This window comes from Podarcis cretensis (assembly GCF_951804945.1).
Source record: "Podarcis cretensis genome assembly, chromosome: 7".
Classification (NCBI taxonomy): domain Eukaryota; kingdom Metazoa; phylum Chordata; class Lepidosauria; order Squamata; family Lacertidae; genus Podarcis; species Podarcis cretensis.
The window spans coordinates 56,276,884-56,298,308 of NC_137176.1; the positions used below are offsets into that span (position 1 = coordinate 56,276,884).

Sequence of the window (21,425 nt, forward strand, 5' to 3'; positions counted from 1 at the left end):
TCACCAGTGTTGAAGCAATGATTCTTCAACAACAACTTCATTGGACTGACTGGTCATGTTGTTCAGATGCTTGATTATCATCTTCCAAAGCAACTACTATATTCCGAATTTAAAAATGGAAACCGTAATGCTGGTGGTCAACAAAGACTCTCTCAGTGCAAATCTTTAAAAATATAGTATAAACACTGACAATTGGGAAACACTGGCCTGTGAGCACTCCAATTGGAGAACAGCCTTTACAAAAGGTGTCATGGATTTTGAAAATGCTCAAACTCAGGATGAAAGGGAGAAATGTGCTAAGACAAAGGAACGTTTGGCAAACCCTCACCATGATGAGCTCCCATCTGGAAGCCTATATCTCTATTGTGGAAGGATATGTGGATCCAGAATTGGCCTCTATAGTCACTTACAGACTCACTGTTAAGACTGTGTTCATGGAAGACAATCTTACTTGGCTACGAATGATCACCAAAGAAGAAGAACACATACATACTCCTAAGTAGATTTCTAAACTGCAGAATTATTTGTGAAGTGGTGCCACATTATTCCTATGAAATGTGCTTTATTTTATTCCATCAAAGCTGTGTTTTCAAGAGCATGCAGGTCCCTCTGATCTCTGCTGGGAAAACCCAGAGGTTGCTTAAAAGGATTAAAGATTTTGCATCCCAGGGAAACATAAGATCATAATGGAGAAACAGGCATCCTAGGATACTAAAGCTGTAAATATCGAGAGAGGAATAAATATAATAGATTGGTTCTAGCTGTGCAACGGCATGTGTGCATTCTTTTGCAATTTCTTCAGATTACAAAGCTGAGCTCATTTTGTTTCAGAAAGGTTTTATAACAAGTTGCGTTTCTGAGTTGATTGTTTGTGGTTATTGCTAAAACGTATTGTTTGTTTCAAGGAAATGAAACACCCGTTAGCTGACAGGTTTTTCCCCTCCCCAGCAGCTAAAATTAAATTTGCCTGACCTGAAAGAAGAGGCAAGAATGCAGATTGCACTCTCTGTTTGAATACATCTGCATAATTGTGTTATTTCATTTTCAAAACAAAAAATAGAGCCCAATAAGAATAAAAGATCACAGAGATTTATTCCTGGCATTTCTCATTTTGTAAGTCCAATTAATGGTATTTCTATAGAGCTTTTTATGCAAGCATGATTATGGCACCCTATCATACAAACATAGTGCCATTTCCCCTATCCAGTCATGCACAGTCTTAGGTGCTAAGCATTTCTAAGCACCTTCTGGGTTTCTTTTAAGATTGTGGTGCAATAAAACTAGTCTTAGTCTTATAGTTTAAACAGGACAACCGTGACAGGAAAATATTATGGAATAATCCTGTAGACACATGGTAGGCTCAAGTCCCAAGATTCAAATATCATGTGAAAACTCACATTTTACCACACATTTTATTTTGATATGGGTGCAACATTCACAATAAAGGGCTATTGACTATGCAGAGTTCAGTTTTGATTGTACTTCCATGTGGTTTTGAATTGAAGGAAGTTAAAAAAAAACTGTTGGGTATCAGGGGCCTGACAGTAACTGCATTAGAAATTAAGACTGGGGAAGCCGTCTCCATTTAGCTATATCCATGTACTGCAAGCATTAATAAAACATAAAGACACGAGAAGACCAAAGGCTGATCTAGTCTACCATCCCATTTCCCACAATGGCCTCTCAGATACTTATGGAAAGCCCAACAGCAGGATATGAGCTCTGTATTGCTTTGCAACTGCAGTTTCCCTGCAACTGGTACGCAGAGGCATATTGCCTCTAATGCTGATGGTAATATACAGCTGTCATGTCACGTAGCCCAGTTTGAAAGCAGCTTAGTTTGGTGGCCATTACTTCATCTTCTGAAAGAAAATTAATTATGAGCTGTGCAGAGAAGTACTTTGTGACTCGTGGTCTATCCTACCTCATTGCATTAGCTAGATCTTGCTTAGTGTCCTTATACAGTGTCCTTAAACAAATAATTGATTTCACAAGTGCTTTCTTATCTTTAAGCAACTATGATGGACAGATCCATACTAAATTAGATGAACTAGATCCAACTAGTTTCAATGGGAATTACAACTTTCCCCATTGATTTCAGCTACCGTAATTTATATTTCAGCTAAATATAAACTTGGGTGCTTTAACTAGTGTAACAACCAATTAGCTGTTAAAGTTGCTGAGGAAATATATGAACCAGAAGATTTAGATCACTAGTAGTTTGAATCACGATTCACACTGTTCTGATTTAATCCAATTTACCTTAAGGTAAAGGTAAAGGGACCCCTGACCATTAGGTCCAGTCGTGACTGACTCTGGGGTTGCGGCGCTCATCTCGCTTTATTGGCCGAGGGAGCCAGCGTAAAGCTTCCAGGTCATGTGGCCAGCATGACTAAGCCGCTTCTGGCGAACCAGAGCAGCGCACGGAAACACCGTTTACCTTCCCGCCAGAGCGGTACCTATTTATCTACTTGCACTTTGACGTGCTTTTGAACTGCTAGGTTGGCAGGAGCAGGGACCGAGCAATGGAAGCTCACCCCGTCACGGGGATTCGAACCGCCGACCTTCTGAATGGCAAGTCCTAGGTTCTGTGGTTTAACCCACAGCGCCACCTGCGTCCCCACCAATTCACCTTAACCCTCCCCAAACAATTCCCTTCTGGAGCATAGTTCCTCTTGGCAGGCTAAACCATGTTATCCATGGATACAACAGTAGAATCAACTATGTTTAGGGCTTCCTAGGCCATTTTCAAGCACCCGGGTAAAGGTGAATTGAAGAATTTCTAGTGTTATGTCTGAGCTGTAGGTGGGAAGTGGTTGGCTGTATAGGCCCATCAAAGGTTTGGTATGTACAACCAATATTGACTAGAACACAAGTCTGAATGGGAATGCAGTCTGTTGGCAGCAAAAGCCAGATCTTCACCTTTTGCGCCAGCCTGAGCATGCCCCATAGACTGCAGGCAGCTGGAGACACAAGATGGGTGGCAATTGCAGCACATAAAATACTTACGAAAGACAGTGTGTTCCACCCATATTCTTTTTGCAGATGCCAAATATTACAGCCCTTTAGGCATAAATTGTAGATTAAAAGACTTGCAGGTGAGAGATAATATTCAAAACTGCATTTTATCATTGTGAGAATGCCTCCTTCCATGTTTAGAGATGGTAAGCACAACAATAGACAGGAGTGCCTGGCGTGTTCTGGTCCATGGGGTCACGAAGAGTCGGACATGACTAAACGACTAAACAACAACAAAGCACAACCATGGCCCATTAGTGTTGTAAAAAATAGAGAATTGGAAAGACAACTAGTTAAGGGCAACCTAAACACTTGTTGTTCTTCTCTTACTACATATGGAGTTCAAGTAGCCTCCTGTTTGTGTTTATCATATTACTCAGAAGCATGAAAGTGAATACATAAGTTATTTGTGCTGCTTCTTTTTATGTGCTAGGCTAGATGTTTTGCTTTTAATATTTAGTTGCAAGTCACTTTGGGTTGCCTTGGGCAAGATAAAGGGACTAACTACTTCTACTACTACTGTACTACTAATTTTAACTAACATAAAATGTAGCTCCTAGTCATTCCACATGCTGCAAGTGGGAAGGATTGGGAGTTTTTTTTTGGGGGGGGGGGTAAAATCATTTCTCAACATGAAGTAAAATCTGTTGAATCTTGTAGTTCTTCACTACAACTACTCAGGTTTTCTGGAAGGCCTCAAATCTCTCTCTCTCCCTCCTGACCTTTCTCTGAGTGGTTTTTGTGGAGAAATGTTGTTATGTAGCTTTGGGCTAACACTCTTAAATCAGGGAGGTGGAACCTGTGCTTCTCCAAATTTTGTTGCACTCTTAACTCCCATCAGCTCTAGCTGACATGGTCAATGGTCAGGGGTGATGGAAGTGGTAGCCCAGCAACATCTGAAGGGCCACAGGTTTCCCATTAGTGTTATTGATTGTTAGAATTTGAGATCCATATTCTATATTTGAGATCTATATTCTATATCTATATTCTATTTAGATCTCAAATCCTAACAATCACTGCGGGAGGCAGTGGAAGACAGAAGTGCCTGGCGTGCTCTGCTCCATGGGGTCACGAAGAGTCGGATATGACTAAACGACTAAACAACAACAACCACAACAAATTCTATTTTGGGGATAAACTGGGCACTACATAAAAACCATAACCACATGCACTGCAACTATATACAGTGGTACGTTGGGATGCGAATGGGATCCGTTCCGGAGCCCCGTTCGCATCCTGAATGGAACGTAAGATGCGAAGGCGCATCCGTGCGTGCACGGGTCACATTTTGCCGCTTCCGTGCATGCGCGCGACGTCATTTTGAGTGTCTGTGCATGCATGAGCGGCGAAACCCGTAAGTAATGCGCTCCGTTACTTCTGGGTTGCCATGGAGCGCAACCCGAAAGCGCTCAACCTGAAGCACATTCAACCCAAGGTATGACTGTATACTATAATCACATGCTCACACATTATCTGCTGCCCCTCCCATGAATATGATTTTTTTTTAAAAAAATACTTTTGTTTCCCTGACCCCCCAAGCCTAATTTTGTGTGTGTGTTTAATTATTCTGGAAAGTTCAGCTACGGAGGAAGAATTCATCCTTCCCATCTTTAATCGTCAAGAATATGGGGGGGGGGCGCAGGCAGGGAAGCTTTCAACTGGAGCCAATGGAAGGCTTTTTCAAGCCGCACTGCAGCAGCAGAGAGACATTTTAAGGGGATATAGCTGAAAAGGGAAGGGTTAACACCCAGCTGCAACCCTCTGCTGATACACCTCCACTCCCAAACCACAATAAGCTTTGGATTATTATTTTTAAGCCTCATTATGGTGAACCCTAGAATTAGGGCCTGGTGAAATGGAATATGAAGGCAGGACTCTTCTCCATGGGATCTCACCAGGACTCTCATGGGAAATTAAGCTGCAAGAAACTTTAAAAAAATTCAATTGATGTTCATGGTAAGTATGTTAAGACAAATCACGTGTCAGGGGCTCAGGAGCAGAGGCACAGGGGAGAGAGGAAATGGAGAGCGAAGGGGAAGAATCGGAGGGCAGCGTAGGGGAGTATGAAAGTGGCCCGAGAGATTCCATGAGCTTCTCCAGCGATTCAGAAGATTCCCAGAGGGGGGCGCCTATGGCCAGGGCAAGGGGGGTCCCAGGGGGGGCACACCAGAAGCAAGGGGCCAGCGGGGACTCCCAAAGCAGCAGCGGGAGATCGGGACCAGCTCCTCCACCAGAGCGTAGCGGGGGGGAAGAGTCCCATGTATCAGGGCCAGCTTCTCCTCCAGCAGGGAGAGAAGATGAATCAGGGCTGGCCACGCCTCTATCGCAGAGTGAGGGAACGGAGGGGAAGTCAGGTCCAGCTAGCCTCTCCGAAGGGGGAAGCAGTGACAGGAGCAGTGTAACGGTCAGAAGGAAGGTTGCCGGCTGGGCGCGCGCGCCAAGTTCGAATGTACAGGCACGCGGCACAGCAGGAAACCCGGATTGGGAACCAGGTCCTAAAGCCCGCCGGAGGGAGGGGGAAGACTCAGGGGACTCAGCGTCAGAAGAGTCTAGAAAGGGCAAGACCCCAGCGGACAGGCGGACCCAGAGGAGGAAAGAGCAAAGGAAGAGGTGGAGCAAGGCTAGAGTCTTAAACTGGTGTCTGGGGGGAGGAGATTCAGACGGAGCTTCAGCGGTCTAGAGTTTAAGACGTAGAGCTGCGCGCCGCGGCTTTGAAATCGAAACTGCACTTCAATAAAGACTTTTATATATAACAACGGACTGGCGTTGGTCCTTTGTGAGCTGGGACCTCGGCAGCTCTGACATCACGTTTCACTTATTGGTTCATACAATTTAACCATGCTTACTGCACTCGGTGAAGCTACTAAAAGTAGAGTCAGTGGTGGTGCCTTAAATGTGAGTTGACTAATGAACCTGATGGTGATTGATGGAGAAATTGCACAACAGTCTCACAAAGAGCTGAATTCTCCACACGTCTATTCAGCACAGAAATTTAATAGGACAATTTGGCTCTTACTCAGGCAACAACATGACTTTGGGGCTTCTTAAATACAGAGACTGTGTTTAAGGAAAGTCATCCAGGACAATACTATCTTTCTTGTAACCTCTTACTCTGCTACTACATTCAGATTCAGAGGGTTTGGCAAGCTTTCAAAGACAAATAGCAGCCCCTCATGCCATGGCATTCTTGAGGGTTGTCCAAGTGCTAAGAGTGGATTTTCATGGGGCTGCAAAGGAAAGGGAGACATCTGGGGTAAGAAAGCCCATTCAATGAACTGGGCTCCACTCAGTTTATGGAACTGAAGAGTTTCCATAGGCTAGAGTTTCCAGGCAGTGTCCCATCAAGGCAATGTTTAGATCCAGGCTGGCAATCTTGCTCAATCTTGAGACTTGTGTAGATAATTAATACACTCTATATTGGATATATTATGATCAACAAACTAGAAGGTGTTGAGGCTAAATATTATACTTGCTGTGTATTGAAGGAACATATTAAGAAGTCAATACATAATTTTAAAAGGGAGATAAATGCTCATTTTAATAAACACATTACTTCATAGCAAGAATCAGCAAGTGGTTTGTTGAGAGCACCAGGATTTTGCATCAATGGTGTTGGGGTGTAGGAAGTTTCAGACAGCCTAAACATAACATGCTTATAATAATAATTTATTATTTATACCCTACCCATCTGGCTGGGTTTCCCCAGACACTCTGGGCAGCTCCCAAATGAATATTAAAAACACAATACAGCATTAAACATTAAAAACTTCCCTAAACTTAAATGTGTCATCTTTCATGGAAACTTATTACAAGTGGAAAGAGTTAACTGTATTTTGATAGACATTTGAAAGAAATATGAAAACAAATCTCAAATGTAATTGTGCAAAATTGCTGATAATTTTCAGTCTATGAATCCTCTTGTAGATGTTGAAATCGGACTCCCACGGAAATTATTGGGAACATCACACAGGACCCAGTGGGAACAAACTTCGTTTGCATAGACTTCAGTGTTCCTATTTAGGTAAATATGCTAGTATCTCACCATCAGTTGACATATTTTATCAAGCTACTTGGGTTGCAGTTCATTAAGCACAGTTGCATCCAAAGGAGTAGAAATCAATGAAGAAACCAAATGTCTAAAGTAAAGCAGTATGGCTGTTTTTGTATCTAAATGAATGCCATTTTTAAAAAGTGGTTTATTAAACTATTTTATCAGAAAGAGGTCTTATTGAAACAAAATATAAACAAATGATACAGCTTCCTCTTGCCCACTTTTCTGTGATTGCCTCTTCCCACTGCAACCTCTCATGCCAGGCCCTTCCTGATGTATGGACAAGAGGGATGCAAGACTTTTCAGGGCTGGGGTATGCTGGCCTGGGAGGGAGTGAGAAAACATATCACACAAACAGATTTCAATTCACACAATGTTGGGACACAACTCATTCTTATTTCCTGTGTGAGTGTGTGAGAAGATACAATGCTTTCATTCTATGAGCAATAAAAATAATAATTAAATGTGTTGATGATGAATAAAAAATGAATAAATGTCCTGGAAATGAATATTCATAGTTAAAACTATGACTGCTGTGTCACGTGTCTGGCTGGTTTTTACTAACACTATGCTTTACTGTAGTTTATTTTGGTGCTGGTTCTTAGGCTTTTAGTATTATGACATTGGTATTCTTAAATGGTTTTGCTTACAACTTAGCCTCTGCACACCAATATCTTTCCTTGGTCTTTCAGGCTCAATCCAGATGATTAGAGGATGATAACTCACACAGTTTTCTTGGTCCTGTTTTGCTGTCTGAGCCTTAACTGTATTGCTAGAGGAATCACCCTGTGAATTTATCTATGTCTGAACATCAGTAGCTGGCTTTGGAGAGTTTGATCCAACACAAGGTAGCCTTAGCTCTGGTCATAAACCATAAGGTGTTTTTTTATAATTGACTTTGCATGGTATTTAAAAATGAAATGGATTAAATATATTAAAATTTTAAAGAATACTATAAAATACAACGGATTAATAATATATTAAAATATTAAAAACTATTTTAAAATAGTGTTTAAAAATTCTGCTATATGTGCTATTTACTTGCATGTGTGGGAGCGGGGCTGCAGAGACAGATGTTATGAGGCAGGGAACAGGTTGTTTGTGCCCAAAGATTGGTGACCCCACATCTAACCAACGCACCACACTGTCATATCCCATAACGAAAGGAGTAAGCATTACATATAGCCTCCACCAGAAGGTCAAAGCATCTATTTTCAGCTCTTGCTGTACCTCCGGCCACTTTTAAAATTTGGCACATTCGTAGACCTCATCAGGAAAACCATATGACAAATTTCAAGTCATTGACTCAACAGGTTGTCATTGTTACAAAATATAGAATAATATATAGAAAAATAATGAATGGGGTTTACCCCCCCCATTGTACTTGTTTCAACTAAAGGTGCATTCCTGTACTCCTTAATCCATCAATATGAGCATGTTTTCAGGTTGCATGTGTTTACGCAATATGAGAAATGTTTAGTAGCCATGTTTCAAACCCTTGTAAGCTTTCAGTTTGGTAAAGAAGAAGCAGACAGCAAGACCAACGTTGACAGTATCATCAAAATGCTTTTGATTTCCTTAAGTATTGGCAGGATAAAATCTGAGTTTCATCCAATGATACAGAATAAGCTGCAGCATTTGTCTAGTGGGTGTTTGAACACCAGCGAGGAGTAAATGATTTGATTTTGTGGGCTCAGAGGATTTGTCAGCTGCCTCAGAAGTATAATTCTAGCTCTTCATATCCCTGCTGCTTCTAATTTAGCAGGACAGGCTCATAATTGAAGCAAATTAACTATTTACACTTGCCACTTCTACCAGGGGGAAAGAGGACATATCAGCAGGAAAGACTGAGTGGGAAATTAAATCCTTCCCACTTGTGTCAGATCTGCCCTTATATAAACACATTAACAGTAATTTCATGAGGCGTCAAACATAGGAATAAATACTGAGGGATAAAATAATGAGGTGTTGCTATTGAGCTGAACTGTTGCAGCTAATATTACTGAGAACAAATTATGCAGCCTGTAAGAAAGCATATGTTACAGCACTCCAACAGTTCCCTGGCATGTCTTATCTGATCATTAAGCAGTGGGTCCCTAGGAACATAGACTGGTCTTCCTCCTACAAGGTCCAAGTACAAGGTTTAAATAAACATACACGTGCAAATGCACATATATTGGGACCAGGCCATTCCTGCTTTGACTCAACTGACAACAGTGGCATTACAAATAAGAGGTGAACTTTGCGCAGCACACTTTGGAGTGGCCATGCCGTTCCATTTTTAGCATAATGGCATGTTTTACTGAGCTCTTTTGGCTGAAGCCATGAAGTCAGTTATATTAATGTAAACAAGAACATTTTGTTTGTAATTTGTTCATTCTATTATAGCTTCACTGGGTCTCCAATTAGGAATTTAAGTTTCAATTTACATTTACATCTGGTTTGGATTTAAGTTGTTGTTTTTTTTCTTAGACTCCCAGAATGGGGAAGAAAAATTACCTACACTGCCTTTTAACTCAGATTTCTGTCTGAAAGCCAAGGAAAGCTCCATTTATCACAATACTTTTAACTCTTAATTGCCACGTGCATGTTTTGCATGAGCAGAGAAAAATGGCCAGTGTAAGTTTACTTACAAAGAAACCAAAGGGGCACGCCAAGTGTTGTGGAGGGGGAACAGAGGGCAACATTCCTAAAACCAAACCACAAGTGGCTAAAAGATTCAGTGGCAGAGCTTAGAACCCATGTCGTAAATATTTGAAGGCACAGCTGAAAAGAAATATAGGGATAAAGTGGTGGCAAGATGACCTAAGCCAGTCTTGTCTTGCTCAGAGATGTACATGGAAGATGCTAACACCATAAGAGTTGCAAGCAATATTTCTTTCACAAATAATGCGGGAAGTTTTTATTTTATTTTATTCATTTAAAGTATCTTTAGGCAGCTTGCCTGTCCAAACCAGTGTATAGATAAAACAAAAGATTAAAAGCCATAGAAAATTTAAAACACTGCAAATCAACACTTGAGTTTAAAAAATACAGAACAGGAGAGAACATAATTGTCAGACTGTCACTCAGCTAGCAAACATCATGCCTGGAAGGGCAGTTGGAAAAGATTCCTTTTCAGGGCCTTCAGAAAAGCCAGCAGCCTAGAGATTTGGTGCAGGTCCAATAAAAAGAAATACCATAGTCATGGTGCCACCACAGAAATGGACCTTTCTCTTGTGGCCACCCACTTTACTGACCATGGGGATGGGCACAGCAGGAAAGTCTACAAAACAGATCATAAGACGTGGACAAGGAAATATGAGTGCAGGCAGTCAAATAAACAGCTCGCAGGGAAACAGCTTAGGTCCTTAAAGGTCAAAACCCATGGAATTGGTTCAGAAACCCACTGGTAATTAGTGCAGCTGATATAATAAAGCTGTCTAATAGTAGTCAGGCAGCTACATTATGAACCAGCTGAAGTTTCTGAATCACCTTCAAAGGCAGCCTCCAAGTAGAGCACTTTGCAGTAGTCTAGCCTGGACAGGACCAAAACATGGGTTGTGGTGAAAAGTAATTATTGCCATATGAAAGCCCATCCAAAGGACCTGCAGTGCCCCTTTGTTCAATCCTAGACTGGCCCGTTAACAAAAATACTGCTGATCAACTTTGTATATTCTATGCTTAAATGATATAAGATTCTTCCCAGTTCCTACATCCAGCAAGGATATACAAAGGCCACTCACATCTTGGTCTTGACAGACTGTCTTTTCCGAAGGAAAATATATTTCTGGAAAAGTTTTTGAGGCTTCTTGAAGATCCATGATTCTATTATTTTAATGCTGGCCTTGGGAGAAAAGGGTGGGAGATTAAGGAGGCCACAGTTTATTTTGCTCCTGAGCTTTAGTCTGAACACAGCATGTACTTTAGAAGCCTGAAGCAAGCAGCCACTCACATGATACTGAAATATAATATATTCACATATTATAGAAAAATTCCTGTATTGAAATGGACAAATAGTCCATTCAACCCAGCACGTTACTTCAAGCAATAGACATTGCTGTATACATTAGAGTATTGAAGAGGGGGGAAAATCCTTCCTTAATGCACCTGGACAAGCTATCCATTGCCCCAGTGTTTGGCCCACTAGCCAATTTAGTTGTCCTTATAAGCCACACATAAATAATAATGATGGCTAAGAAGAATAACCTTTCTCGACAGATTCCTAGGGCAAAATCTTGTTTGGTTGAAGATAATGCCAAAGTGGTCACTGACTTGAATTAGGCTTGAAGGTTTAAGACTTACATGACAATAGGTAGCAACTTTCAGATGGCTGTACTATGTATTCTTTAATGGAATACACATTGGTTTCTCTGCAATTCACAAAGAGAAACTGCCAAAGCCAAGTGATTAACACAGCTTTCCTTTAATAATTTGCATGCTCCCATATGCTAGTCAAATAAACACAGCTGGAAAATGAGAAACCCCTGGATGTTTCCGTCAATTAATGTAACATGTCTGGCAAATACTCAAAAGAAAATAATTGTATGCAACCATTTCTGTGTAAATTCTAAACAAGGGACAAATTTGTTCATCTCAGCTGACTGGCTTCTTGTTGTGAATTCCCTATAATGGGACAGGAGAAGGGTTGTTTTTTTAAGGGGTGGAGGGGAGTGTATTCCTAGTAGTTCTTGGGCTTCCACTACCTTCTGTCTTTTCAGATTGCAAGATCTCTGTTACCTATCCCTAGGGGAACTAAGGTGGGATATAGCCATGGCCTGAGGATGGGGCAGCATTGTATGGTGGTGGTAGTGGAGGGGAATTAATTCTTTCTGTGAATGGTAACAGGGACCTTCTCTTGTTGCATTATGAAGTTGTGAGGAACCTGTGGTCCTATGAGTGGTGCTGGATTACAGCTCCTATCATCCCTGACTGGGATGGATCATGCTGGCTAGGGCTCATGGAAACATTTAAAATCATTTATAGCCTGCCCTTCACCACGCAGCCTCAAGTCGGGTTCTATTCAGCTTAAAACAACAAATAAGCCACACAGTACATAGCAAAACTCAACTAAAATTTTAGACTGTGTCAAAAAGCAAGCAGAACCAGCAGCAACAGTGCAGAGGGAATAGCTAAGTAGCAGACATGTGGTCAAGAAATGCATTTTTCTTCTGTATATGGAAGATACTGTTTCTATTTTTTATTTTTTTTTAAAAAATGATATTAGGAGTCTAGAAATTGTTGTATTCCTTATCATTTGATTTCACAGGTCTCATTTATAGTTTCCCCTCACCATTCACTTGAAGAAAGTCCCAAAGTGGTTGGAAGAGACAATCAGGAGGAATATAAAGAAGTGCTGAGAGTTCCTTTTTGCATTTGTGTTAAAATAATAGCCTCCCCACACACATCTAAAATCACAGACTTTCACTTCTCTTTTCCACAGAAGGGCTGCATTACAAAGGTAGCTGCTAATTCTTTCAAGCCCAAGACATGGCCTGGGCCCTTCTAGACATCTTTTTATTATACAATAATTTCACAGTTATTGCAAAGTAATCCAGATATCTTTTCTTAAAGGTTTCTTTTGTGATGAGGAAATCACACTTTCCTACTACTTAAACAGAAACACATTGTCATTTGGGAAATGCAATTTTCTCAAACAATAGCCATTCCAAATGCTGTCTGGAATGGGACTGCATGTGTATCATGGGCGCCTATTCTGCTGACAAGGGCCCAGGCACACAACATATAGATATGTTAAAAACAGAATAACACTTTGCACATCAGTGTGCTACAGCAATCATATTCTGCTGGAGCCAGAAGAATATCAGATATTACTGGGAAGGGCTTCCTTTGATGGACGACTGGCACTGACTAAAAGGAAATACAGGCTCTCCTATAAAAGAGCAGAGTGCACGGCCAGTCATATGGAAGGAACATGCAGACACTCCTTTGGTATGATCCTGCGGGAATTTTCAAACCAGCAAAGAAGGATAGGCTAGAACAGGCAAGTCCTGAAAAGATCAACAGATCAGAATCAACTTCTAAGGTGGAATGTGCCTGGGATGAGCACCAAAATTGCAGCTGTTTGGTCATAACTGTGCCAAAATTCTCCTAATATAACAGCAGTTGAATCTAGGCCCAGAGCTCGTGCAATCACAACACTGTCAAGTTATAGGCAAGGATGCTAATGCAGCTGATCCAGTTTTCCTCTAGCAAGTTTTCCTTTTGTGACTCATATTCTGATGTGGCACACTGATTCTCTTTGGAATCAAAGAAACACAGTAGCCAATAGACCCATTTCTAATGGAAAGTTAAATCAATATATGTATATGTGTATTGCTGTACCTGCTTTTGTTCTTCTCCCAAGCCATCCCACATGGAAGCGACAATTTTAGAAACTTCGCCAAAGGTAGCATTTGGGTTTTGGCCTTTGATGGCAGCTTGAGTATCTCGGAAAAATAATGCATAGGCAGAAACAGGTTTCTGTGGCTCATTAGGGTCCTTCTTCTTCTTCTTTTTGGGAGTTTTGGGCTTCTTTCCCATATCGGAGGCAGGTCTTTTTTCTCCCCCATTGATCTGCAAAGAAAGCAAAGACTATATTACAATACAAACTATCACGATCATAGAGCAAACTAAATCCCCATTTCTCAACCAATAGGCATCTGGGGTTCTGCTGGAAATTTTATTTTAATTAGAGTGCTTTTCATAATCCAAATTGTTGGCATCTTACATGATTTCATCTATAAAATGCATTTTAGATATTTTTGGTTATGTAATCTTATTTTCATAATTTTATTATACATTTATAGTTTGCTTTCATTTCATTGCAGCATCTAAGTTCTGGCTTAGCTTTTCATCTTTTTCAAGTCTTACTGCTAATGGCATGACATCACTGCAAAGTGTTTCGTAACACATTATACACTGGCTTATAGTTCAACCACTGGGGCAATCCATGTGCAGTAAAAGTTACATTCTCTCTGATGGAGATTTCTTCCCTCCTTCTTTAGTACTGGCAGCAATTGTATGCATGCTTTAAAAAAAAACCTAAGAATCAATGTGCCTTCCTCCTGATTTAATAGGGATGGGATTGGACATGAATTGTATATGATTGCAATTTAGCTGTATCAAAAACCATGAAACTATTTTTGAAATCTTGTTTGTGTAACAGTATCTGAAGTTGGATACTTAAAAGAATCTCTATTATGTGGCTGCTGATCAACATAACTGTATGGCCAGGGGTATCATTTTTTTATCACTTTGCCTTTCAAGGTCAAATGTCTATTGTGCTTTTCCCTAGAGGTTCAGTTGCCAGACAAGAGAACAGAAAACAGCTTTATTAAAACTTTGATACTGGTGCTGGGGTAAGATAATTCCAACAATTCATTTAGAAGCACAATGTTATTTATGTTCTAAATGCCACTCCCACTGAAGCCAAGAAATAATCAGAGAGCAAGTATAAAGATGGTGTTGCTGACAAATAGGGAAAATCTTCCATATAATTCTTCTTCAGATCTTCAAATATCAAAGGTTTAGTGAGAAGCTTTTGAGTTTTCCAAAAATATTAAGGAAAGCAATGTGTGGGGTCGAGGGGGAGTGGGGAAGAGAGAAAAAGCAAGCAAGCAAGCAAAAAGCTGGCTTAGACCATAAAGTCTGCTATGGTTGCAGTCTTAAAATGGTGGTCACTGTAGCCAATATTACACAGGCCCTGTGAACTGTAAGCTAAGAAGCTGGGGCACACAGTTTTGTTGCTTCCAGTTTGCTTCACACTGGGGGAGGCACCATATGTGAACCTGGGATTGTGGTTTGTTGCTGTCTAAAAAACCAATAACCATAAACTGTCAACAAATATGAGTTAAGTTTGGCAGGCGATCATGACTAGATAGAAACAAGTCATGATCTTGAGTTTGGACTAAGCGCCCTCCCCCCCCCCCCCCCCCCCGGTTTGTTTGCCTGCTTGCATCAGAGGGGGAATGAAATGGAAGTAATCAAGCTGCATGCCCAATATGGATTATTAAACTAAATCTGTTTGCCTACCATTACCAAAAAGTTGGAGAAACCTCAGGAAAAAGAGCAAGGCTCATTCAACTTAAATTTTGTTGTTTAAATCTTCCATCTTATGCCGCAAATTGATTACTTATGTAATAGCTATTTCTGGTCTAATAGCAGCATTGTAGTGGAAAATATGCAAGCCTAACAATCTATCTGATGTGGTAGCTTTTCACCTGCTGGAAGGTTTTGGCCTGGGCAAGCACCCAAACATGAGCTCTTAGACTCATAAAAACATAAGAAACCTGTTGCCAAAGGTTCATCTGATCCAACATCCTGTTCTTACAGTGGCCAAACAGATGTCCATAGGAAGCACCATAAGCAGGTCGTGAGTGCAACAGCACTCTCTGCACTTGTGCTCACCAGCAACTGCTATTCAGAGGCATGCTGCCATCCAGAGTGCAGGTAGAACATAGCCACCTTACCTAGTTGTCACTGACAGCTTTATCTTCCATGAATTTGTCTAATCCTTTTGGTCAGTCCAAATTGGTGGCCATTACTACACCTTGGGGTAGAAGATTCCATAGGCTGTCTGCCCCACCTTATCCCCTAGCACTGTGGGAAGCAGCGTTAGTGATGTAGTGGTTGCCCCACTGGAGCGAGTTGGGATTGTTTCCTAAATACCTAAGCACTAGCGTGTTTTCACAATTTTCAGGCTGCCATCTTCCCATGTACAACTCCGAAGCATTTCCCCTGCTGGAGTGGTCTTGTTCAGATGGCAACACATTATCATGCCAGAAATATAGCACTAAGGGGAAATTCAACTTTTTCAAAAGCATCTAAATAAAATCTTACATATTTGGGCTACAATTATAACTCACTGCTTAGCCTTGTGAGTAACTTTTAATGTTCACAAAAGGTTAAGTATGGAAATGGTTACTTGGCAAATTGAACATCTCTGAAGGAGTTTAAATGATCTATTGGCTTTGACTTGTTTCTCTACCACGCTGCAGAGTGAATATTCTCGGGGAAATTCTCTTCTTTCTTTTCTTTTTTCTTTTTATAACGTGAAAATTAAAAATAATTCCACAACTAATAACCTTGAAAATAATGGGGATGATGTTCTACCTTATGCTTACAAGCATCTAGCAGTTACACAGACTTTTCTGCTAACCACCAAAACAGAGACAGATGGGAAATAATTAAAAAAAATCCTCATACTTATTCTGCTAAGCATAGACTTGTGCTTCAAAATCCCTAGAGGTGTAGTTAGCTCATGGTAATCCACCTCCTGTCAGGCCTTATTGCTTAATTATAGTGATGTATTTAACTTATTTATCACAAGAAAGCAATAGTCTCTCACTTTAAAAATGTGTGTATTAACCATGTTGCACAAATAATAGATCACAAGGATATATAGTAGAGGATTTAAGACTATCAAATAAGGCACATTGTTGATATCTAAATGTCCCCTGAGAAGTTAAGGAACGCCTATAAGCATATTTAAAATAAACTGCAATAGTTCCAAGGCCTTTAATGGCAGTAAGAGAGCTGTTTCGTTCACACTATCTCGCAGTAATCACCATAGTTTAAAATAGATTTTAATCAAGTACCATCTGCATAATAGACTGAACAAACAACATAAAATTCTACTTATAACTTACCATATAAAGTAAAAATGGTAAAGCCACTGCTACATAAACAGAATAGGCTGCAGTAGTACTTTAGTGATCATGTTTCAGTTAGTTAACATTTGCTGTTTACAGTCCTCTCATTACTCTCTGTTCTCTAAATTGCATGAAATTCTTTCATAAGTGAAATTCAAATAACCATGCAACACACAGTCATCTGTCTAGTTAGGAATACGGATTTGTGATCATACAAAGCATCTAATGTGTCACAATTATAAATAGCAATACAGTGGTACCTCGGGTTAAGAACTTGATTCGTTCTGGAGGTCCGTTCTTAACCTGAAGGTACCACTGCACCAGAAATATACATGTTTAATGAACCAATAGGAAGAATTGTTACATTTAACTGGAAGGCAATACTCATTCAGAACACTTAAGTGGTCAAAATAAATGTGAAGAAAATGGGAAAAGTTACATTAAAGGTAAAGGTAAAGGTACCCCTGCCCGTACGGGCCAGTCTTGACAGACTCTGGGGTTGTGCGCCCATCTCACTTAAGAGGCCAGGGGCCAGCGCTGTCCGGAGACACTTCCGGGTCACGTGGCCAGCGTGACATCGCTGCTCTGGCCAGAGCCAGAGCCAGAGCCAGAGCCGCACACGGAAACGCCGTTTACCTTCCCGCTGGTAAGCGGTCCCTATTTATCTACTTGCACCCGGAGGTGCTTTCGAACTGCTAGGTTGGCAGGCGCTGGGACCGAGCAGCGGGAGCGCACCCCGCCGCAGGGATTCGAACCGCCGACCTTTCGATCGGCAAGCCCTAGGCGCTGAGGCTTTAACCCACAGCGCCACCTGCGTCCCACAAAAGTTACATTAAATAATCTCAAAGGTACACAGAAGTGGCAACTGCAAGATTCTAGTTATTGCTAAGTCCTAAAGCTTCATCCATCACTAACAAAAATGAATGCAGCAGAATTCTTTCTTCTAAGGACTGTGCTTCTAGGGATAATCCCCCAAAAGGGAAATTTGGACAAAATTGGGCTTGTATCCAGCCTTTCATAATTATCAACATTTGAGTCTCTCTCTCTGTGTGTGAAATTTAATTTTTCCGTAAAAATACTATTTTGTTGTTTGAGTTGTGCTTTAACAACTTAAGCTAAACTTAAGGTAATAACAACTTAAGCTAAACTTAAGGTAATAATAGTACTACAGTCATACCTTGGAAGTTGAACGGAATCCATTCCGGAAGTCCGTTCGACTTTCAAAACATTTGAAAATCAAAGCGCGGCTTCTGATTGGCTGCAGGAAGCTCCTCACGCTGCCGCAACCGCATGTGGGGGATCCTCCTTTTGCAGCTGCAGCTGCGAGCAGAGGATCCCGGCGCCAGTGGCAAACCACTATGTATAGTGCATGTGCGGTGTTGCACATATGTGCTGTACGTAACGACAACACACATGCGCTGTACATAGCGGTTTGCTGGCAGCACCGCTCCAGCGCTGTACGGATGGCGGTGGGATCCCTCCGTCTCCACTACAGCCGCATGTAGAGAATCCTCAGTTTGTGGCTGCAGCCATGAGCAGAGGATCCTGGCACATAGCAATGCTGCACATGTGCCCTACGTAGTGACGCCCCGCCCCAGGTGTCATGACGCCTTCATTCGCCCCTAAGCTGGTGGCCATCATTACATATTGTTTGCGTGAATTCACATTCCCTTTCTGTGCTATTCTCCTGTCCTCTTCTGCTTCTGTCAACATGTCCCCATGCTCTCATTCATTAAAACAAACACATCGTAAGAAAAATCTAGAATTCTTTCTTGCTGAACAGCTCTCCTGCCATACTTCTTACTCCAGCCTTGAACCTCGTCTTTCTTGTTAGCGCATTTCAGAAATATGCTGTTTTGATGGAAATAATTTTAAACAATATCATACAACTGAATGAAATATTTACTATAGAACCGCTTACACTGTGATGTTCTGCTGGTTGCAAACCTTGAAAAACAAAAGTATGTTGCTAGTCATACCTTTGAAGTATCATCTCCTTCATCTTCATGAACTGAACTGGATGGTGAAGGAGTTGCAGACTTGCTTCCAGGAGGAGATGGGGAGTTATGTGGAACATTGTTTCCACCCATGTTCAAACCAAGCTGAGCACTTAGTTGTGACTGGTTAATGGTTGTCAGCTGACCATGTTGCAGCATTCCAGGCTGCCTCATATCTCCGGGTTGAACCCTTGGTCTCATGGCTGCTATCTGGGGGTGGGAACTATACTGAGCTCCTTCTGTATTCCGTAATTCTTGCATCTAAAAGAAAAAAGGAGAATTTGTAAAGTGAGAGTGTATCATTATTATACCACTATTGAAAGTATTCTGTCTCATTAGGAGTTTGAAAATATTTTGCTTAACCTTTAAAACAACATTGCAGCATTTAAGAACAACAGTGTTTAATAGCTCAGTGCTTAAGGAAATTCTAATGACTTCAGTGAAGAATATCCCTTCATGTATCATGCCTTAAAAAACACTCCAAGCACAGAAAAATTATGAGCTGCAATTGTATAATTAGATTTAAATCTTAACTTTTCCTAAATCAATGGGGTTTAAATATGAGGCCTGCAAAATTCTTCAGTAGATGGTATTGTAGTTCTAATATACCCCAAACTGCCTCAGGAACTATTCTGATTTCAGAAATGCTATCATTGAACTGACTAATCATAAATGAATGCAAAGAGCTTTAAAGTTCAGAACCCAACAAATTAATCCATTGCGTTATTTGGGTCACTGATTTTAACCTTAATGGACTTCTGATTTTGTTTTTTTTTAATTCAAGCAATGAATCCAAATTTGCTGAGATGAGGAGTAATCAATGGACAGTGAAGTGCTTTACTTCTCCAGAAGACAAATATACTTGTCCATGGATATCCCACAATGTCCTACTGTAATTCACTGGCACAACTGACTTCTGAGCACGCAGCAGGCCCTCCTCTCCTGTCACCTCCAGAGCATATTCTGTGGGGACGCAGGGGAAGAAAGGAAACAAGTCCTGTTGTACCAGTGAAACTCTGCTGGCACAGAAGTTCTAGGAGATCCAAGTAAACAAATCGGTGATGTAAGTAATGATAGAAGTGCTTCCGTATTTGACTGGAAATTGTAAATGTATTTATTTTCAAGTGTTGCACAATACAGAACAACTCTAGATATTTAATGAAGGGGCACAGTCTGGAAGTCTGCCCAACATATAGTAGTAATGTCAGTCTAATCATAAACTAATTGTTGCAAATAATTAAATTTTCTCTCAGATTTATATTTTATCATAACATTTAAATTCCAGGAAGTTTACACATTTGGTTATGAAAACATAGGCCCTGTGAAGGAGCCACGTTTCCTGCATGAGAATGAGGCATGGAGAGCTTTGGGCTTGTTTACTTCCCTCTGCTTATTCATGCACCAGAAGCTAACCACAGTTCCCTATGATGTCTGAATTTGGGAAAGTGAGCTTTGTTTAAAACTTGAATTGAGAACAAGCCAGGGTCTATAACCATTATTTTACCTTGGCTTGATCTTAGCTCATAATTTTAGCAAATCACAGTTCCCCAAGTTTGAACATCATGAGGAAATGTGGATAGTTTAAAATCAAAAGCATTAAATGTCATCCGAAAGAAAGAAGGAGGGAAGGAAGACAGAATAAAGAGGGAGAAATGGGGAGCCTGAGGTTCACTGTGGTTCAGCATCCAAGCAGGAAACATTTCTTCCAACTATGTCTGAACTAGATTGGACACAGACATGCCTGCATCTCATACAACCCTTAGAGATCATCATATAACTATTGACGACAGGTAGGATATTCATTATAATATTGTAATATTTCCATCAAGACTTGACTATAGGTTATGAAATGCTATGGAGATTAGGATTTGATCTGCTTTATTCTAATTTTTTTGGCATGCACATGGATTGCAACACATTCATGCCAGCTGTATCTAGAAGTCCCAGAACATGCACTGTAGTTTTATTTTTCACCCAAACATTTTAATGTGTAACATTGCAATATGAATTATCACTTTTAACAGACTTTGTACAGATTTGTGTAATAAAATTTCTGGCATGTGTAGAATTGATACTTAGGGAGGGGGGAGGGGGAAAGGAAAGAGGAGAGAGGGAAATCAATGTATACTGACAACCAATGGCTTACATTTGAATCTTGAAAAACATTTTGTGATTGTTACTGGCACTTTAATCTCTTCTTTCAAACACCAGCTCCATCCTAGTCAAACACATAAGCCTTGAAAGCTATCATTATCTCTGCCTCTAGCAGACAATCTATATCTGAACAGTTGTACACATAAAACTCTAACTACTTCTTGGCTGTATCGCTTCTGATCCAGCTGTTTTGCTGAATAGCAGTTGGTGAATGAAGAACTCAAATATGGGCAGCCCTGAGGCCTTATTTGCTAATGTTAGTCACCAGCTGCTGCTTTCTGTGGTGTTAGCAGGAAAGGCCTGGAAGTGTGCCAGATGCAGCAAGAACAAGGAGAAGTAAGGCATCTCTGAAGCCCTTCCATTTAGCCCGGCCTGTTATCGTTTGACCCTGAACGCTGGAGAGAGTTTTCCTCAAGGCTACTGAAATGCATTGCAGGAGTTAAAGTGTGACTAGCGCTTATACTGTACAATTACTCAACAGAGTATTCCCACCCTCCCAGCACTTATCTACAGGGCCTTTTGGATACATTGCAGTGGCACATTATCATAGCATTTTTTTAATTTTTTTTGAAA

At 40.8% G+C, this 21,425-nt stretch overlaps 1 protein-coding gene across 3 annotated transcripts in view; it reads right to left on the reverse strand.

Annotated features, from left to right (window-relative positions):
- TOX (thymocyte selection associated high mobility group box) overlaps positions 1-21,425 on the reverse strand; it is a 193,596-nt gene that overhangs the window by 25,350 nt on the left and 146,821 nt on the right. For all 3 annotated transcript variants that reach the window (XM_079984612.1, XM_079984613.1, XM_079984614.1), the window contains 2 exons: positions 18,681-18,959; positions 13,394-13,624 (listed from right to left, as the gene is read on the reverse strand). In XM_079984612.1, coding sequence (XP_079840738.1) covers positions 13,394-13,624; positions 18,681-18,959 — 510 coding nt within the window. The remainder of the gene's footprint in view (positions 1-13,393; positions 13,625-18,680; positions 18,960-21,425) is intronic.